At 36.7% G+C, this 20,054-nt stretch overlaps 1 protein-coding gene across 1 annotated transcript in view; it reads right to left on the reverse strand.

Moving 5' to 3' along the window:
* Positions 1 to 4,214: 4,214 nt before the first annotated feature.
* Positions 4,215 to 20,054, reverse strand: part of SPATA17 (spermatogenesis associated 17) — a 169,263-nt gene continuing 153,423 nt past the window's right edge. Inside the window, exon 10 of the mRNA XM_008685733.2 lies at positions 4,215 to 4,346. Coding sequence (XP_008683955.1) covers positions 4,266 to 4,346 — 81 coding nt within the window. The 3' untranslated portion in view covers positions 4,215 to 4,265. The remainder of the gene's footprint in view (positions 4,347 to 20,054) is intronic.

The raw sequence follows: 20,054 nt of genomic DNA on the forward strand, positions 1-20,054 counted from the left end.
TGGTCTGATGGTCCCTATTTTCCTTAGGCTAGACCTCTCACACCAAACCACTTCATACCATTCGTATTTCAAACCATCCGTCACTCATACTTACATGTTGGCTGCCCTTAACTTGGGTACCCAAACTGGTCTCATCAGTTGTGACTAGGGCGTTGGGGTCAGATTGCGGCCACTTCGGTGGAGCCATTTATGGTACTTTTGGTCACCAGGGGCAGTGGTTGTGACAGACATTCTCAGAGGGAAAAGACCCACTATCCACATACTGTGTGTACATAGATTCACACTATAATTATTTTATGAGCAGCTGGATGTAAATATTATAGTTTATTGAATCACTTTAAGAAGTATGGCTTAAGTGTATTTTCTGTAGGATACGTTTTTATTTTACTTTTAGAACTGTAGAATGTTAGAATGAACCAAAGATGTTTCCCATTTCTCCTTTGGACAAATGAGAGAAAGAGAGGGCAGGAGAGAGAGAAAGACAGAGAGAGAGAAACACGTCAGAGGTTAAGGGATTTGTGTCAAGGTTACTCAGCAGCCATAGAAGTACAATCCAGGATTTCAGGCAGTGGGAGTCTTCTATTCCACACTCACTTCACACCTTAACCTCATTTTTACATTTTGTCTTTTATTTTCTAAAAACAGAAGAGTACAATGAAAGAAGAAAAAGAACCTAGTAACATGAGTTCTCAAATTCTCTATTTAAATCTTCCTCCCTTTGAGTTAGCTCAGTTAAGTCTGGGAGGCTATGCTGTGATTTGACTTTTGTCTGCTGGAATTATCCTATTCTGTAAGCTCTGTCTACACTGCTGCAGATACTGGTAACCAATGCTGATCGTATGTGCCATTAGACACATAGAATGCTCAGCTCACCTGCCTCAGTCATTGAGAAACACAAAAGAATGTCTTCCTATAGGCAAGTGGGTTGCTATAATCATCTTTATTCAAAGGACCACGGGGCCAAGAAAAGGATACTAAAGAAATGTTGGGTTTTGTTTCATTTTGGGTTTTTTGCCAATTCATTATGACTAAATTGGAAAGGGTTATAAATTCACATAGTGTCAAACTGAGTGACAAGGTTTAATCATATCTCTTGTTGAATTAAAAAATCAACCCCCAACAGGCATATATATAGCTTATATGCCTGATTATTACCTTCTCCTCACACACCTTCTTTTCCTTACACAGTTGCTAAGACCTTATTTCTTCTAGAAAAAGACAACAGAATTTCACCTGTTCCCTAACTCAGGCGCTAACCAAACTTATTTTTCATTTTAATTTTTTTCTCAGCTATTTGAGTCATTTATATGCCAAATTCCTATGAAAAGTTGGGGGGGTACATTGGTTTTCATGCATAATTTAATTAAAACTTAACTCATCTGGCCTCAAAATTTAACCACATTTTAGCAGAAAGATAGCCTAGACCAAGGCCAATCACAAAGAAAATGCGAAAACTTAAGGAGCACATAATGCAAGAAAACTCACACTGATGCCAGATTAACCAATGATTTCACCTCATTTTGCTAAGTTTTCTTCACTCAAATCCTTAAAGAGACTCTTCTGCCTGGGAAGATGAATGTAGCTAAAACGACAGCAAAGCAATTCATACCCTTGACGCAATATAGTATAATCTGATTTCAACCAAGCTGCCTTCAGGAAACTATCAAAGGTTACAAAAATCACCAGTTACAAAAGAAAATTAAAGAAATTAAAAGGAGTCATATTCTAGTCAGAGAACGATATTAAAATATGTGTGTGTTTAAAATCTAATTCACTCTCAGCCATTTCAGTGGCTGAAATCTTAGTGCGTTAATCAAAATGGGTACCCAGGGTAGGTTCTGTTTATCCTAAATGCAGACAGGCTAAGGAAAGAAAGATTAATCTGGTAAAGGCATCACTATTCTAATCGGACTGATGGGAAAACGTAGTATGGGTGTAAGAGGCAATGTAGGGTGAATTATAGTGAAGTGATGAACTACCTTGAAGCTGAAGCAATCAAATAGATAGCTCTAAAAATTACTATGGCATCTTTATTCAACACTTTGGTCTAAGTGTCCCCGTCTTGGCCTTCTTTACAAAGAATAGAAGCACTTTGTTGTATTTGGTGAAATTAAATCTTAATAGGAGAGCCTCAGCTAAGGCTGCTACCCTTCACTTACCAAAATTAAACACTAGACATTAATTTCCTTTCCAAGAAGAGGAGATGACATTTCGATAATATTTTCAATTTACAAAATAGTTAAAAATCCAAGAGAAGCGTTAGCAAACATTTTTTTAAATTTCTATCACATATTTCTGTCACATATCTGTGCATCGTGCACTCTTTTTAATTAAAAGTAATGTGAAACATTTGTTACTCATCCTTGTCTTCTTTATAAATAATTTAGCAAGTAATTATTTTGTCTTCAGAAAAAAAAGATAATTGTCTCTAAATTATTATGACTGAATAGAATAAAGTCAAGATGTTTTTGTAATTGGTAGAGAAGAGCAAGTAGTCCCTATTGGAGTATTTTGTTTTAACACTTTGCTTTTGTCTGATTAGATAAAAATTTTATAAAATGAGACTACAAAGAAGTATCACCCAAAAAGGCAATCATAATCTCACTATCTAGAGGTCACTATTGTTAACATTTTGCCTTATAAGCACGTATACACATACATGTAATATACAAATAAGTGCGTGCAAGTGTGTTTTTATATACATACACATTATATATGTACGTGTACACACACACACACACACACACAAACACTTTTTTAAAGGAGTCATACTACAGAGGTTCTTTTGATTCCAGCCTTCTTTTCTTAGAAATATAGGCATTTTTTTCAAATTAATAGGTAAAGATCTATGTTAACATTTTTAATGTCTTCATAGCATTGCATTTACATCTTATTTATTTAATTTACCATATACTGAGTATTCACATTGTTTTCAACCTTTCACCATTATAAATAGGCTGTATCTTTTTTTTTATTATGTTCAGTTAGCCAACATACAGTACATCATTAGTTTTTGATGTAGTGTTCAACGAGTCATTAGTTGCACATAACACCCAGTGCTCATCACAACAGGTGCCCTCCTTAATGCCCATCGCCCGGTTCCCCATCCCCCCACCCCCCTCCCTTCTGTAACCCTCAGTTTGTTTCCCTGGAGACTAGAGTTTCTTATGGTTTGTCTCCCTCTCTGATTTCTTCCAGGCTGTATATTTGAACTAACATCCGAAGTCATACACAAATATGAAAAATTTTATTTCCACTACTGCATATTGTGAATCACAAATACTAGATAAATGTTGCCATGTGTAATGGTACTTTACAAACCTTTGAAACCGCAATTCCGCTTGGCACTATGGTTTTCTATTAGCTCAGAATATTTCACATTTTCCTTTCTACATTCTTTTGGAGTAGTTAAGCGGTAGATATTACTATCTACATTTAACATACTGATTTTTGAGTTGAAGCATCCAAAACACTGTACGTGGGGGAGAAGTGACGCTAACGCTAAATCTACAGAATGAACATAAGTTGCTTGAATCTACTCTGTGCTCTTTCCAATGGACCAATGTCTTCCCCTTACTTCTTGGTGCGGGAGGATACCGGGGATGTCACCCAGCATGATTTCGCATTCCCGCCTCTTTTCCTTCAACCATAGTGACCTGTGCTGTCTTCATCCGATACTTCCTTTACACTGGGCTGAAAGTGCCAGAATACCTATTAGTCTTACTTTGGTTATAAACGCTTCCTATTCTAAAACTCAACAATTCAATGGTTTTCACTGAGAGCTCATTTTGTGATCCTGAAGTTTATGCGGTTATCTCTGTTTTTCTCTATACTGTTAACTTTGACAATCAGAGATCCTAGACACTCTTATTTGGAATCCCCTAAAGACAACTCATACTTCAAATAACACACATACCGAAAATAACATTTTAAACTATTTTAGCTTTTGGACACTATCAATATTTTTTCACCGCATTGTGTAAAACTATTTTTATTATATTAATTAACTGAAAAAGACTACCTCAGATTTTTGTCAATTCTATTTCTTAATATATCTTGAGTTTGTTTTGGAGAAGAGCTTTGAAAAATAAAATCCATGATTTTTGAATGTGAGAAACCATTAAATGAGAATGAAAAATGGAGTTTTATTATATATATTATATCATGGTTTTAAAAATGCTTGAGAGTTAAAGTCAATCTCATTTGATTTTTTAAAATGTTTTTAATACACTTTTTGAAGTACTTCTTAGCAAAAATGCATACCTTTATATAATTTGTCCAGCTTTTGAATATAATTTTCCATACTTTGAGAAGAGATCAAATGATGGTAATACAGTTTGGAAATCCTGGAAAGAAAAAGATCAAAGATTACCACAGAGATCTTACTGACTTTGTATTGTTATTATTATTTTATTATAATTTATGTCGTATTAAATTTCTAGATAAATATTTAACTGCACTTCAAATTTCCCATCATATCCTCAAATAAGACGAAATTGGTAGTTAATTTTTTTTTAAGATTTTTTATTTATTTATGTGACAGAGAGACAGCCAGCGAGAGAGGGAACACAAGCAGGGGGAGTGGGAGAGGAAGAAGCAGGCTCCCAGTGGAGGAGCCCAATGTGGGACTCGATCCCGGAACGCAGGGATCACGCCCTGAGCCGAAGGCAGACGCCTAACGACTGCGCTACCCAGGCGCCCCTGGTAGTTAATTTTTATCAGTTGAAAGCCAGAAGTACCGAAGCTTCCTTAGACACAGAGCTTGCCACAGCTATGGGTGGCACTATTAAAAAACCTCTGAGTAATGCAAAGGCCAGACACACTTACTTGTCTGTATCACAAGAACTCACAAATCTGTATCTTTTATCTTGACCTATAAGGCCCCCGCAGAGCTGTGCTTTTGGGTCCTTTTCTAATGTGGCTTATTTTCCTCTACATTTCCCCTCATTTAGTCTTCTTTAGCAACACTTCTGCGTACTGGACACGTCTCCTCTCAGTCTTTATACTTACAGATGCCTCCACCTAGACAGCCTTATCTTCAGTTATTTCCATGGCTCATTCCGTCCTTCGATCACATCTGTTCAAAGAGGCCCTCCCAGACTACCTATATATACAAAATAGCACTCCTGAAACTTTCTATCACCTCAACTGGCCTCTATTTTCTTAATTACCACTCCTTGATATTACATATTTATCTATCTTGTGTCCCACATGAGAGTATAAGCTTCATAGGAGTAGGTACTTTGTTGTGTAAAAAAGAAATATTTGTTGACTGAATGAATGAAATGGGAAAGGTGATAGACTGTGCTAAGTACCGCAGCATTGATTCAGAGGAATGCTCCAGGAGTTTAGAGGGCAAAATCATTCTTTTACTCAGTAACCAGAGAAGCAGCATTTGATGGAGGATAGAAATGAATACTCTTCATGCATGTTAAAAAGGCAAATAAATTAAAGTACTGAATCAATTGTGAATATTGTAAATAAATGGTCAGACTAGATAAAAGTGTATGTTTCTCTTCCTGTGGGAGACCTATCCTTAATGGAGATGATTTGGGATCATTTTTGTTTTTTTTCCCTTTAAGAAAACCTTGGCAAGAAGGACCTCCACCCTGAGCCCACCTCTTTTAGAGAGGTTCGTACATTACAAACACACGAAGCATCAATGTATTGAAGAACATGCATGTGTCTCTGCCACTAGGGACCCGGCTCTCTAGTCTGGCACAGCAGAGCTCACCCTAGATGTCTGCTTTTCTGACTAACGTGATTCAAGCCCCAGGGAGAAGCTCCACGTCTGTTGCTCTGTGTCAGTGAAATAAAAGTGACTAAGCCCAAGTGATATGAAGGACAGTTATGCTGTAATAGACACTGCTTTCAAGTATGCAAAGAATTTAAGTGACAAAGATGCTTCCATAAAAAACTAATTAATTTGAATAAAATCCTCCCTCTTGGACAGCATAAATGTAATAGAACGTCATACAGTTTTTCTGTGGTGCCAAGCATCTATATTCTTGCTTTCTTTTTAGTACAAATTGGGATTCTAGAGGCACTCAAGAATTGATATTTACAAGAGTTGCCCTTGACATAGCAGGGATATTTTGCAAGAGTAAATAATTCAAATTATTCTTAAATTTGAATGTATGAAACTTAAGGCATATGTGTGAAGCATGGTAGTGATTTTTTACGGAGGCACTTGATGAACTCAGGAACCTAGAACTGTGAATAGTTTCAGTTTTATAAATACACATGACAATTTAATTTTCAAACAAGTAAATGAAAAGGTTAATTTTATCTAAATGATCTTAGTTTAAACTTTTGATATTTATTAATTATATTTATTCCTCATTTTGACATAATAGATAATTCTGAAATTAAAAATAACTTATTTTTAAAACATGTAAATAAGTTTAAATTTTTGTTTTTTACATTTACTTTAATTTACACTTGCTAAAAATGTATTCAAACTATATATGCTTTAAACAGATTTATATTTTCTTTTAAAATCTGGTTTATTCCATTATCGATAATGCCATAATAAGTAAATCAAAATCTTGATTCTAAAAATATAATTAAATAAAAACTTAAAAAAATAAAAATATAATTAATGATTCTGCTGAAGTAAATGCAAGAAAATAAATTATATGGAATACATACTATGCATAATTTATGTGTGTCTTTATTTTACTACTCACCCAAACATTATAGACCCACCAACAGATAACCCAGTCATGGGAACAATTAGTAAATTTTGCTGTCTTTGATATTTTGCCAACTTCCGGTCTTACTTTTATGCGTAGTTCTGGATGTTATAAAGGTATTTTTATTAGGTAGAATGACAGAACATATTTATTTAACAGTTAACTTGATTTGTAACTTTCCAATCAGTCATATGATATGTGGCTTCCATTGCTCTGACCTTCTGCTCTATAAATGGCAGAGGTGGGCCTGCTCTTCACATGCCCGGAGGCCTACTCAACGGACCCCCAGCTTCTTCTTCTCTAGACACAGAGTGCTTTTCCTCCAAAGGCCTCACCTTCCATCCTTTCCAAGTCGTCTTTGCATCTGTCTTGTAAACCACTTTCATATTCTGCAAACCTGTCTAGAAGCAGTTTACCAAACTGATATAAATGGAAATGGGGTAGTCTGAAGTTTCTTTACCTCTTACATCTCAGTTAGTTGTCCACATTTGACCAAAGTATTCTAGTGCTGATTAGGCTTCCTTTATAGTAATTCTTTCCCTTATTATGTAAATAATTTTTTATTTCCTTCACTAATACCCTTAAGAATGTTCCATTCTTTTACTTTTTTATTGAGGGAAGTTTTCATTTGATCATTTTCTTTATTCTCTGATACCCTAGACCTGCATCTAATCACTGTCTTTTGACAATGGTGGTGTGATATAGTGGAAAGGGCTCTGGCCTGGCCTTGGGGCCACTGAATCATTTGTCAAACATGTGCTGGGCCCCATGCCAAGCTCTAGCCTACCCAGAACCAGGTGGGAATCCCTGGACCACCACTTACTAGTGTTTTCAGCTTGGTTGAGGTATTTATCTACCTGGAATTGTTTACTCATCTGGACTCCGGTTTCTGGCCCAATATGTAAAGAGTTTGGAAGTCATCACTCCCAGCATCACAACAGGCAGAAGCTGAACAGATTTCAAATCAACTCTTCTTAGATCCCTCAGAGAACTGAGGTCACAGGGCAAACTTCTGCCCTGAAAATGGGAGAGACATGTAGATACTGCAGATTACTACCTACTGGGAGCAGAAGCTCAGGAAGGGAAGAGCACGGAAGCACTGAAGACAATATTATAGGAATACCTTCAACTATAATTAACAGGTTGCTGGTGGCTCAGTGTGGGCCAGTTGAGAGTTAAGAACTCTGAGGGGCTCCATTGTAGGGGGGCTCCCATGCTGTCCTGAGTTCTCCTACTAGGAGGTGTACCAGGATCTCACTGTGAACCTTACTCTTGCTTCCAGCAGAGGGAGGGAAAAAGGAGCCATTTGTGAATATTTCCAGGCCTCTCTGTTCTCCTAAATAAGGCCTGTCCTCAGTGAAACTACTTTACCAGCCTGGGGAATATTTCCAGGCCTCTCTGTTCTCCTAAATAAGGCCTGTCCTCAGTGAAACTACTTTACCAGCCTGGGGAATCATCAAAGCCTGACCGATCTGAGGGAAGAGAAATAAGGCTCACTAAAAGACTGAGACCTAATCATAGGACTATGGAACATTTCCCCTCCCCACAATTTACCACCCATCATTGGGCTCCTGTGTAATAACAGGGGATCACAGTCAAAATAACTGCAAGCCTGAGACTCCATTTAAGAGTTTCTAGGTACACTCGAAGAAAACAAGGGAGAGAAGGAAAAGAACACTAAAGAAAATTTTAGCTCGGACACCATGGCTATAGTCAACAGTGAACAGCCTAATTCAGAAAACATAAAAGCTCACACAAAAGGCCTATGCATCTTAGTTCTTTCCACTTGATATATCATGTCTATGTCCAACAAAAAATTAAACTCATGCTAAAAGGCAAACAAGAACAACAACAAACCCCCAAAAAATCAAATCTGAAGAGGTAAGCCAGACATCAGAAACGGACTCAGATATGCAGAAATTTTGGAATGGTCAGACCAGGGATTGAACTGTGATTAATATGGTAAAGGTGCTAATGTAAAAAAGTGGACAACATGCAAGAACACCTGGGTAATGTAAGCAGAGACACGAAAACTAAAAAAGAACCCAAGGAAACACTAAAAATCAAAAACGCTGTAATAGAAATAAAGAATGGTTTTGATGGATTCAACAGGAAACTGGACATGGCTGAGGAAAGAATCACAGAGCCTGAAGATATGTCAGGAAAAATTTCCAAAACTGAAATTCAAAAAGAAAAGAGAATGAAAAAGATGGAATAGCATATGCAAGATATGGAATAGATATGCAAGAACAGTTAGACAATTACATTAGGTGTAACTTATGCATACTGGGCATATCAGAAGAAGACAAAAAAAAAAAAGGCACAGAAGAAATATTTGAAGTAATAATGGTTAAAATTTTTCCTAAATTAATGACAGACATGAAACTAGATTCAGAAAGCTCAGAGAACATCAAAAATTTATACCCAAGCATGTCATATTCAAACTGCAGGAAACCATACGAAGAAAAAAATCTTGAAAAAAGCCAAAGGGACAAAAACCCACCTTCCACATAGAGGAACAAGGGTAAGAATTACATTGGACTTCTCTGCAGAAACTGTGCAAGAGAGAGTGGAGTTAAGAAAGCGTTGAAAGAAAATAATCACCAAACTACAATTCTGTATCCAGAGAAATTATCCTCCAAAAGTAAAGGAGAAACCAAGACTTGCAGACAAATATTTTGATAACAAGTGAAGAAATTTGTCACAGGTAGCCCTACTACGCAAGAAATGCAATTTCTTTTCTAAAGAAAGAAAACTTTGAAGTTATCAGAGAGAAGGAAATCGAAATAGGTTAGAAATGAAGAGCATTAGAGAAGAAATAAATGAAGGTAAAATAAAACATTTTATTTTCATTTTTCTTAATTACATTTCAGATAACCATTTTGTTCAAAATAATAATAATAATATACATACATAATATACAATAAATACAAAATATGTACAATATATACAATAAAACATAATCAGTGACTATAGCTTATGGATGAGGTAAATGAACAACTGCAATGTTATAGGGATGGGGTGGGATTGGGAATAATCTGTTACAAGGTAGCTGAACTACCTATGAAGCAGTACAGTGTTATTTGAAAGTGGACTCTGATGAGTCATATATGTATATTCCAAACTCTAGAGCAAACACACAAAATTTTTTTAAAGAAGGTATAATTGATATGTCAAAAGAGGAGAGAAAATGGAATCATAAAATGCTGAATAAAACTAGAGAAGCCTGAAAGAATGGAAAGCAAAAACAAAACAGAAACAAAAGACCAACAGAGAACAATGTAATTGATGGAAAACAGCTATTAATAGAGTAGATATTAATCCGACTATATTAACAATCACTTTAAATGTGAATAGTCTAAATACATCAATAAAAGGCAAAGACTGTGGACAAAAAACAAGATCCAAATATATGCTGGCTCCATGAAACCTGCTTTAAATAAATAAAAAAAAACAAAACACAAACAGATTAAAAGTAAAGGGACGGAGAGGATATACCATGCTAACATTAACCAAAAGAAGGCTGGAGTAACCATATTAATTTCAGACAAAACAGACTTCAGAGCAAAGAAATTATCAGGGATAAAGACAGGTGTTTCACAATAAAGGGGTCAATTCTCAAAGAAGACATAACAATCCTTAATGTGTATGTGCCTAGCTATACAGCACCAAAATACATGAAGCAAAACTGATAGAACTGCAATGAGAAATAGTCACTGCAGTAGTCAGAGATCTCAACACCCCTTTCTAAGTAACTGACAGATCCAGTGGGCAGGAAACCAGTAAATATACAACTGAAAAGAAGAGCTATCAATCAACTCTAACTGACATTTACAGACAACAATAGCTGACACATTCTTCTCAAGCTCACATGGAACATATACCAAGACAGACCACATCCAGGGCCATAAAATACACTGCACCAAATTCAAAAGAATAAACATCATACAAAGTATACTCTTAGATCACAATGCAATTAAGCTAGAAATCAATAACAGAAAGATAGCTGAAAAATTCCCAAATATTTGGAGGTTAAACAAAATACCTCTAGATACATTTGGGTCAAAGAAGAAGCATCAAGAGAAAAAAATATTTCAACCTTAATGAAAATTAAAATACAACTTATCAAAATTTGTGGGATGCAGCAAAAGGAGTGCCTACAAGGAAATTTATAGCATTGAATGCATATGGCAGAAACCACTAATTTAAGTTTTCACTTTAGGAAACTGGAGAAAGAAGAAATTAAATACGAGGTAAGCAGAAGAAAATCAGAGCAGTAATCAGTGAAACTGAATATAGGAATGCAATAAAGAAAAACAACAAAACCAAAAGCCAGTTCTTTGAAAAGATCAGTAAAACTGATAAACACCTAGCCAGGCTAAGAAAAAAGAGAGAAGACACAAATTACTAATATCAGAGATGAGAGATGGACCATCATTACTAATCCCGTGGATATTAAAAAGGATGATAAAGGAATATTATGAACAACTCTATGATCATAAATTTGGTAACTTAGGTGAAATAGACCAAATTCTCGAAAGACACGAACTACTAAAATTCATACAAGGAGAAACAGATAATCTGGATAGGCCTATATCTATTTAAAAAATTAAACCAATAATTGATAATCTTCCCAAACAGGCCCCGATGATTTCACTGATGAATTCTACCAAATAAGGAACAAAGGATACTAATTCTGTTTAAATTATTCCAGAAAATAATAGCATAGGAAGCACTTCCTAATTCATTGTTTCATCGTCTATAAAATGGAGATATCTGTCTCGCAGGGTTGTTGTAAGGATTAACCAGGATAAAATATCTGGCACTTAGCACTAATATTTTCCTCCCCTTTTCCTTCAATGGCAGAAGTCTACTCATATTCTATCTACCATGTTCTTTAAAAATCAAATTAAATAAATTTCATTGGCACCCATGAGAGACTAATTATGGAGCAGTAACGAAGTGAAGTGGGACTCAAAAGATTTTGATCATAACCCCCATCAGTAAAAATATTTTGAGCAAGCACTCTTAATATGTCTAGTAATTTGTTTTAAATTTTACATGTATAATACTGTGATAGCAAAATGTCATGTTAAACAGGTATACAAATGAGGTAAAACTCATTATAAATAGAAATTCTAACATGTTCTTCCTTCATTCCTGTGGATCTTCTTGTGTACTTAATTTTGGACTCTTCTAATACAATGAATGAAGAGTGACTTAATCCTGTGTTATAGTCTCACCTGTGCCTGCCACTAACATTTGAACATCTACAGTGTGTAAGTACTATGCTAGTCAGCTTCCAACTGATGGTAACCAAAACTCAGCTGTGTCTTCCCAGGAGACCTCATGGGCTAGTGGGAGACTCAGACAAAAGGCATTTACAGTTGTGTAGATAAACAAGCACTGACTCTTCAAGCACCTATACTCTCTATCCCCCAAAAGAAAAATTTTCATAAATTCTTTATCACTCTTATATTTTAATTTAAAATCCCAAATTCTTACTTGGCCCTAGCTAACCAGTAACTGTTACCTCTGGTATAGGAAAAGATGAATACGCCACTCAGACAGCGTTGGTTTTGGAGAAAATCTGGTGCTGGTTCTCATTTGTTTAAAATTTGCCTCTGATACATAAAACAGGCCACCCTGCCATGGGAAGCTCTTTATGAGCTCAAGAAAACCACCTGCACAACACTCATGTAGTGTCACTTTTTAAATGGGGGGTGGGGGGTTGCTTTTCTGAAAAATAACCTCATCAAGAAAAACACTGGGGACAGTAATTCTAAATCCTGCCATAGCCTTTGCTTGCCAAAGCAGACAGCTTTTGCTATTAGGATGCCCAGCCAAACACAAATAATCCACTGCTAAAATGAGCTCCTTGGGACAATTTAGAAGTCTTTGGAAGTGAACGGCTCTTTGAGCTGGAATGCAGCCCAGGTCCATTTTCAAACCCAAGTCAAAATGACAAAGAGCAAATTTCCTGGGCCACTCACCCCCTAAGTGTAAGATTACTTTAGGTTGGCAGCTGGGCTGTTTATCTAGTTATTTAAGGTTTTTCACCAGATACTCAAAACTGAGTACTTAAACAACCAGATTCAATGCTGCTAAGCAGGACAGTGCCGGTAACACCATAGCAAACAAAACCTCCGAGATTCGAAGAACAAGACAGAAATCAAAGGTTATGCAATACTGTTCAGCTTAAAATACTTTTTAAAAATAATAGAAAAAAATACTCAGCTCCAAAGCATTGCAAAGGTTTTTCTCTTGGAGCTTAAAAAAGAGAGAGAGTGGCAAGAACTTTTAGCCGAATACTAAGTACTATTTTAACTGAAAATACTTCCTGGAAAAGACCACAGTTAAGTCTAGTTTGCACTTGGGATTTTCCAGTCTTCAAACGAGAGTTCATAGGCAGGTTTAAAAGATAGCCTGGCATTATTCCCGCAATCAAACTTTGCTCTCATTACATGTGGAAGATGCTGTGATGGCATTTCTATGGTTTTGACAAAAGAATATGTTAAAAGTTGTAGCAGTTAGTGTCTTCTCCCTGCTCACTCTGCGTTTTCAGGAAAACATTGAGAGGTGTTCTCTATAATTTGTATTTTTATCAATCCCATAGCTTCAGGATTTATCATGTTACTCTTTCAATTAAACCATTTGTGTATGTTCCCAAAGAAACCATTTCTAGCTGACCTTGAGTTCATGATGCATTGTTGGTCTGAACATGGAAAGGAAACCAAGTTCATGTGTATATTACATTATACTTAGCGTGTCACTGATGGTATTTGCAAGTGGTCTGAAAACTTACTTATGACTTCTGCTCTGAGGTAGTATTGCTTTGGTGCCAAGGTGCCTGAGTTTGAAATCCAGCTTTACTCTTAAGAGTTCTGTGATCCTGGACTACAAATTTAACCTCTGCAATTCTTTTTTCCTCATTTGAAAGAGATGAAATAACATGAAAATAATAACACTTTACTCATAGGGTTGTTACAATGATTATGAGTACATGCATATAAAGTGTTTAAAACAGTGCCTGGCATATAGCAAGGACTTCGTAAGTGTTAGCTATTTTCAAACTAGGAAATTCTCAGATACCCTTATGGAAGGGGGTGGAGGGAATAGTTGTGAATGAATAATCCTAAATAGTTGCCTATTCAAAAGGTTATTTATATTTGATTTTGGTATACTCTTTCCTACTTTTATTTCAATGTGGGTACATCCAAAATCTAATATATATTTGAGTTTCTATTGAATCTTTTTCCATTTTTACATATCTTTCTTCTTAACAGATTTATCTGCTATAGTTTTAATAGTTTTATCTCTTTTCTTTTATTTAGTTCATGCTCCTCCTCCATCTTTATAGCCTTGGTTATAAATGCACAGGTGGGAAATGGCAGGCCAGACATGTAAAATGAAGGATAAATAACGGAGTTTCTTGTTTGACCAGTTCATGCATTATGGCGTATATGTATTATGGTCGCAGTAAAAGAGATACAGGACATAAAGATATATCAGAAGAGTAGATCTAGCTATAGAAATATATTTGTACATATAAAATGTGGCCTTATCTATTTAATTTCAACTAAAAACAGTAAAAATGTCATCTAAATAAAAGTCATTGAAATGGGACATACAACTAGGTACAATGTTGTAGTTAGAATGATCTGTAGCCTTTTACTTGGTTTGGTAACAAAGCTAATGATACCAGGGTAAGAGGTTCCAGGAACATTATTTTCATATACAAAGACAGCCCATTTTATTTATTTATTTATTTATTTATTTATTTATTTATTTAAGACAGCCCATTTTAAATAGAGGGAATGCTATTAAGAACCTAGCACTAAAGGGAAAGTTTGGGCTTGCATATGGTTAGTGTACTAGAAAATGGGCTGCAAAAATGTTCAGAGATAATATCGGAATGGCTTAAGGAAAACCACTTACAGGGGCACCTAGTGACACAGTTGGTTGAGTGCCAGACTCTTGGTTTGAGCTCAGCTTGTGACCTCAGGGTGGTGAGATCGAGCCCTGTCCCATGCTGGCTCTGTGCTCTGCATGGAGTGTGCCTGGGATTCTCTCTCCCTCTCCCTCCCCACCCTGACCACGTACTCTCTTGCTCTCAAATAAATAAATAAATCTTAAAAAAAAAGAAAGAAAAAAGTAAGCCACTTAGAGTGGAGAATAACAACTGAAACCAGGATTGTGACTTTCTTAAATACTGTGTGTTTCTTAGTAGGAAAGAAACTGAATGCCTCTAGGTAATTTGGTATTTTCAGACAATTCTCAAGAGGGGAAGTAACTGCTAAAAGACTGGCCACACTATTTTCACAGTTGTATTCCCAAGGTTTAGCACAGTATATGGTATGGGCTTGGTAAATATTATTTGGCTAAAGGAATGACTGATAATAAAGAGACATGGCCTTGGGGAAAGCGCGAATCTGCTCAAAGTATGAACCTTCTGGAATAGCACCTCTTTATCCTCTCATTCAACCCTGTCACTCTAGAAGCCAAGAGGAGATGGAAACCGTGTGCCTGGTTCTCCATTATTAAGAGGGTCCTCCCAAAGTCCACTCCACACTCTGGAATGTTCCATTTTCCAGCTAGTAAATGCTATACCCAGGTCCCTCAGTACTTTTAGTGATCTCAGTCTAAAAGTATTTGGGAGACAGAGAGAGAAATAAGGAGGGCAGGGAGAAGGAGAGAGGGTGAGAGAGGGAAAAAGGAGAGACAATAGAGAAAAAGTGAGTACAGATGCTCATCTGTGAGCTCTATGGCAAATGAACAGAAGGGTGTATTTGTCTTGTATATTACCAGCACCATTATAGTGCCTGACCCATCAGGACTCAATAAATCATGACTGAATGGAAATACAGGACTTCTCATTGTGACTGCTTTGCAAAGATGATAATGCCCAGATTCACCAGGAAATACCCTATAGCAATGTGTTCAATGATGACTTCTCTATAAGAACACTAATCACTGATCCTCACTATTCAGATTCCTTATTTGCAAATTTACTAAAATTCATATGTAACCCCCAAATCAATACCCACAGTGCTTTCATACTCATTCACAGATATAAGCAGAGTGGCAAAAAAGTTGAGTCCCTGGGTGCACACCCCCCCAGCTGAGGCCTGCTTTCTCATTTCAGCTCTTACACTGTAACAAGTGTCTCTTTGTGCTCTAATTTTAGTACTGCCTTTTTCATCTTTTTGTGCTTGTTGTCGCTGATTTCACTGTTTAAAATGGATCCCAAGCACAGTGCTGCACTGCTGTCTAGTGCTCCTAGGTGCAAGAAGGCTACTATGTTCCTTGAGGCATTCAGGAAGGAGTTGCAGTGCTGTTAGCCAGGAGTCAGATGTTAATGAATCAACATGTATATTAATGAGTTTAAACAGAAACACATATAAAACAATGTTCTGTATTGGTTAGTTGACAAAAATGTTGACCACAGGCTCTCAGGAACCTAACCCTGTGAGTGAGAACACGAATAAAAATACGAACTAAGGAATTCACAGTATTGTTTACTATTCTTTACAGGGTAGGTTGCAAATAACTTTGTGAACACTAACTGTATATCAATTATAACCTGACATTTTAGTGTTTTTTTTTTTTTAAGATTTTATTTATTTATTTATTTGTCAGACAGAGAGAGAGAGCATAAGAAGGGGAGCAGCAGGCAGAGGGAGAGGGAGAAGCAGGCTCCCCGCTGAGCAAGGAACTGGATGGGGAACTCCATCCCAGGACCCTGAGATCATAACCTGAGCTGAAGGCAGACACCCAACCAACTGAGCCACCCAGGTGTCCCCTGACATTTTAGTTTTATGAAGAGGTTTTCATTTCAGTATAATTTCTCTGAGATTAAAAATAAAATAAAGTAGGGGATGCCTGGGTGGCTTAGTCAGTTAAGCATCTGCCTTCGGCACAGGTCATGATCCCAGGGTCCGGGGATAGAGCCCTGCATAGGGCTCCCTCTCTATTTCTCTGTTAAAAAAAAAAAAAAAAAGAGGGGCGCCTGGGTGGCACAGCGGTTAAGCATCTGCCTTCGGCTCAGGGCGTGATCCCGGCGTTATGGGATCGAGCCCCACATCAGGCTCTTCCGCTATGAGCCTGCTTCTTCCTCTCCCACTCCCCCTGCTTGTGTTCCCTCTCTCGCTGGCTGTCTTTATCTCTGTCAAATAAATAAATAAAATCTTTAAAAAAACAAACAAACAAAAAAAGAAAAAGTTAGACATCTTAAAAAAAATAAAGTATAAATGAACATTTCAATGAACAAAATTCTCAAAATCCTCTACTAACCTTAGATTTTCATATTATCAGGAGTTACATTTATTTAATTTCTTTCTGCTCCTTTTAAATAATTGGTTTCTTTCTCTTCCTTTCTTTTCCTTTCCTTCCCTCCCTCCCTCCTTCTTTCCTTCCCTTCCCTCCCTCCTTCTTCCTTTCCTTTCTTTTCTTTTCCTTTCCTTTCCTTTTTCCTTTCCTTTCCTTCTTTCAAAAAAAAAAATGTTAAATACTACTTAGGCCAAGCACTACTCTAGGCTGTGAGGATACAGCAATGCATCAGTAGGGCAAACATTCCTGTCCTCATGAAACTTAAATTTCTAGTAACTACAGACAACAAGCAAATAAATCAGTCAGATAATAAGTGTTACTGAGTAAGGGGGGGGTGTGTGGCTAGGTAGGGAGAGATAGACAGGGGGCTAAGGATCAGGCTCACAGAAATCCCAAAAATGTGGAGGGGGGGGAACCAGAGATAATGGAACAAACAAACAAAGGCCAGTGGGGTGGGTGTCTTTTTTATGATAATCACCGATCACCAACAAGGAATAACCAGACCCTAAAAAGGAAGTAAGCCATTGACCTGTTATCACTAGTCCTTGCTCAGTGGTGATATCCCCTGCAAATGTTAAAAGGATTTAAGTTCCCTAGTTAGCTTTCTATAAAAGACCAACCATAAAGGCCCTCATTGGTAACCCCGTTGGGACCCCTCACATTCTTGAGAGCTTTTTCTTTTCCTGTATCTTCACTTAATAAACTTCTATCGCTTTACTCACTCTCTGTTGTCCCTGAGATTCACTCTTTGACTCCATGAGACAAGAACCCAGCTCTCCTGCATCACTAAGAAGGAAAATGAAACAGGGTAGGGAGAAGGGCTGAGGTAGGCCTGCAACTTCAAATCACGTGGTCAGGAAAGCCTGCTCTCCGATGACATTTGAGAACAAACTTAACTTGAAGGAGATGAGAATGTAAGCATGTAAACTAAGAGCATCACTACAACCACCAAATTTGTCACTACAATACTAGTGTCATTTCAAGTAACTCAAATCCACTCAGCTACCCTAAAAAGATTGATTTATCTGCTCAAGACTTTTGGAGGGTATAAATTTCTGATGTCTGAAACCTGTTTGTGCATTTGGCATTAGCAGTGTGGAGTGTAGGTAAGCATCAAGCAAGTTTTTGTGATGGGATTTATTAGTATTTCTTGGTTAGCTGTAGTGGAGTCCTCTGCCTAACATCTCGTTCACTGCCTTTTCTCTGTAGGCAGTGCAAAAGGGGCACCATGGCCTTGTTGTCTATGAACAGAGATCAATTCATCACTTCTTCAACAGGCGCCGCCATGGCTTAATGGTACCCTCACTCAACATGCATTGACACCTTTCCCGCTCCCCAGGAAGAGATGTGCAACAGTCAGCCAGTGAATGAGCCTAGCCCATAACTTCTAATTCCCACTGGGGCATTTACATCCCCTTAAGTAGCACGGCCCAAGAGAGACATTTGGAGAAATAAAGAGGACTATTAATAATGGTTACTTCTTTCTTTCTTTCAACCACAAATGGTATCTAATGTCAAAAAGTAATTAGCCAGAAAAATATTTACATAGAAATAATACTTGATGCATTATCTGGAAAAGTGGTAGCAGGAGAATTTTTTTTTTTAATAGCAATAATAACTTTAGTCAAGGTTAGGTTTTGTTTTCTTTTTTTCTTTGTGGGCTCCAGTGAGAAAAAGTGAACCCCCTACAAAAGAAGTAAAGATGCATTTTTCCTCCCCTTTCCTTGAAATTGTTCACATCTAAGTTTTTGTGAAGGGATTTATTACTGTTTCTTGGTTAGCTGGAGGGGAGGCCTCTGCATAACATATCTTGTTCATTTTCTAATTACCTACTGAAAATACAAACACCCCGAAAACAATAAACTGGCTAATTTAAAAGGCATAGCTAACTAAAATGAAGGGCAATTTTCTACTTATTTTAATGGCTTTAAAAGTGCAAATCTTACCCTTGGAATCAACTAATCATTGGATTTTAAAATAAAAGTCATATTGCCTTGCCTTCATAAAAGCCAGTCTATCTCCTCTTGTATACCATTTTCATCAAACAGTGTTTTTTACTTGTTGGTTTACTCCTTTACTGTGAGAATGTCTGTGATAATGTGCGGTATAAAAATCAAGAAATTAGTCTCGCAGCAGGGAGTCTGCTAACAACGACATTTTAATCTTATCCTTCAAGCAGTGGCAGAAAACATATTAATTGCTATTTAATTTGTGCAACAAATATTTCATTTTAATTATGCTTAATTTTTGTCAAGCTATAAAAATGTCAATAGTTCTGACACCATTTTTTTCTTACAAGTTTTTTTAAATGAAAGAATTAAAATCAAGTGCTGTTTCTGAAAGAAATTATGAAAGATTTCTAATTACTGCTTATGTTTTCGAAAAATTGCTAATCTAGAAGCCCCAAAATAACATCTGGGAACATGTGAACTTGAAGCTTTAGGACTCAATGTTTATAATTCTTAATAATATACACGCATCATTAATATAATGGAATTCTCACAGGAAGGATTTTTTTTTGTAATTATAGGCTATATCAATAACTGTCATTGAATGGTACATTTTCTCTATAAAAATGCTTTTGTTAATTCCTCTCAGGAAAACTAAAACAAGAATGAGTGAAACCGATTGCAGCTGATACACCACACTGAAGAAAAGAATATTTACCATTAACAGAAGTAAAAGAAAAATGTCAAACCACCAAAGTTGAACAGTATTAATTATATTCAGAAAATATTTATTAAGCTCTCATTAGGTGCAAATCCTACCCAAACATTAAGTTCCATGCAAAAAGGCTACCTCCTCCTGGAAATCCTTCTCTCTCCAGATGTAAGTGAGATCTCCCTGCATGCCTATGGTGCATAATTATACCCTTCTCACTCTCACTGCCCTTGCTGTTTTCTGGTTGGCATCCCAGTAATTCCCACACACGTTTCATGTCCCCCACTAGATAAGGTTCTTGGGGGCAGGATCCAGACCTTCTGTGTTCAGATCCTCCACCTATGACATTCAAATATACTTTACAATGAA

This window comes from Ursus maritimus, unplaced genomic scaffold (assembly GCF_017311325.1).
Source record: "Ursus maritimus isolate PB19 unplaced genomic scaffold, ASM1731132v1 scaffold_2, whole genome shotgun sequence".
Lineage (NCBI taxonomy): Eukaryota > Metazoa > Chordata > Mammalia > Carnivora > Ursidae > Ursus > Ursus maritimus.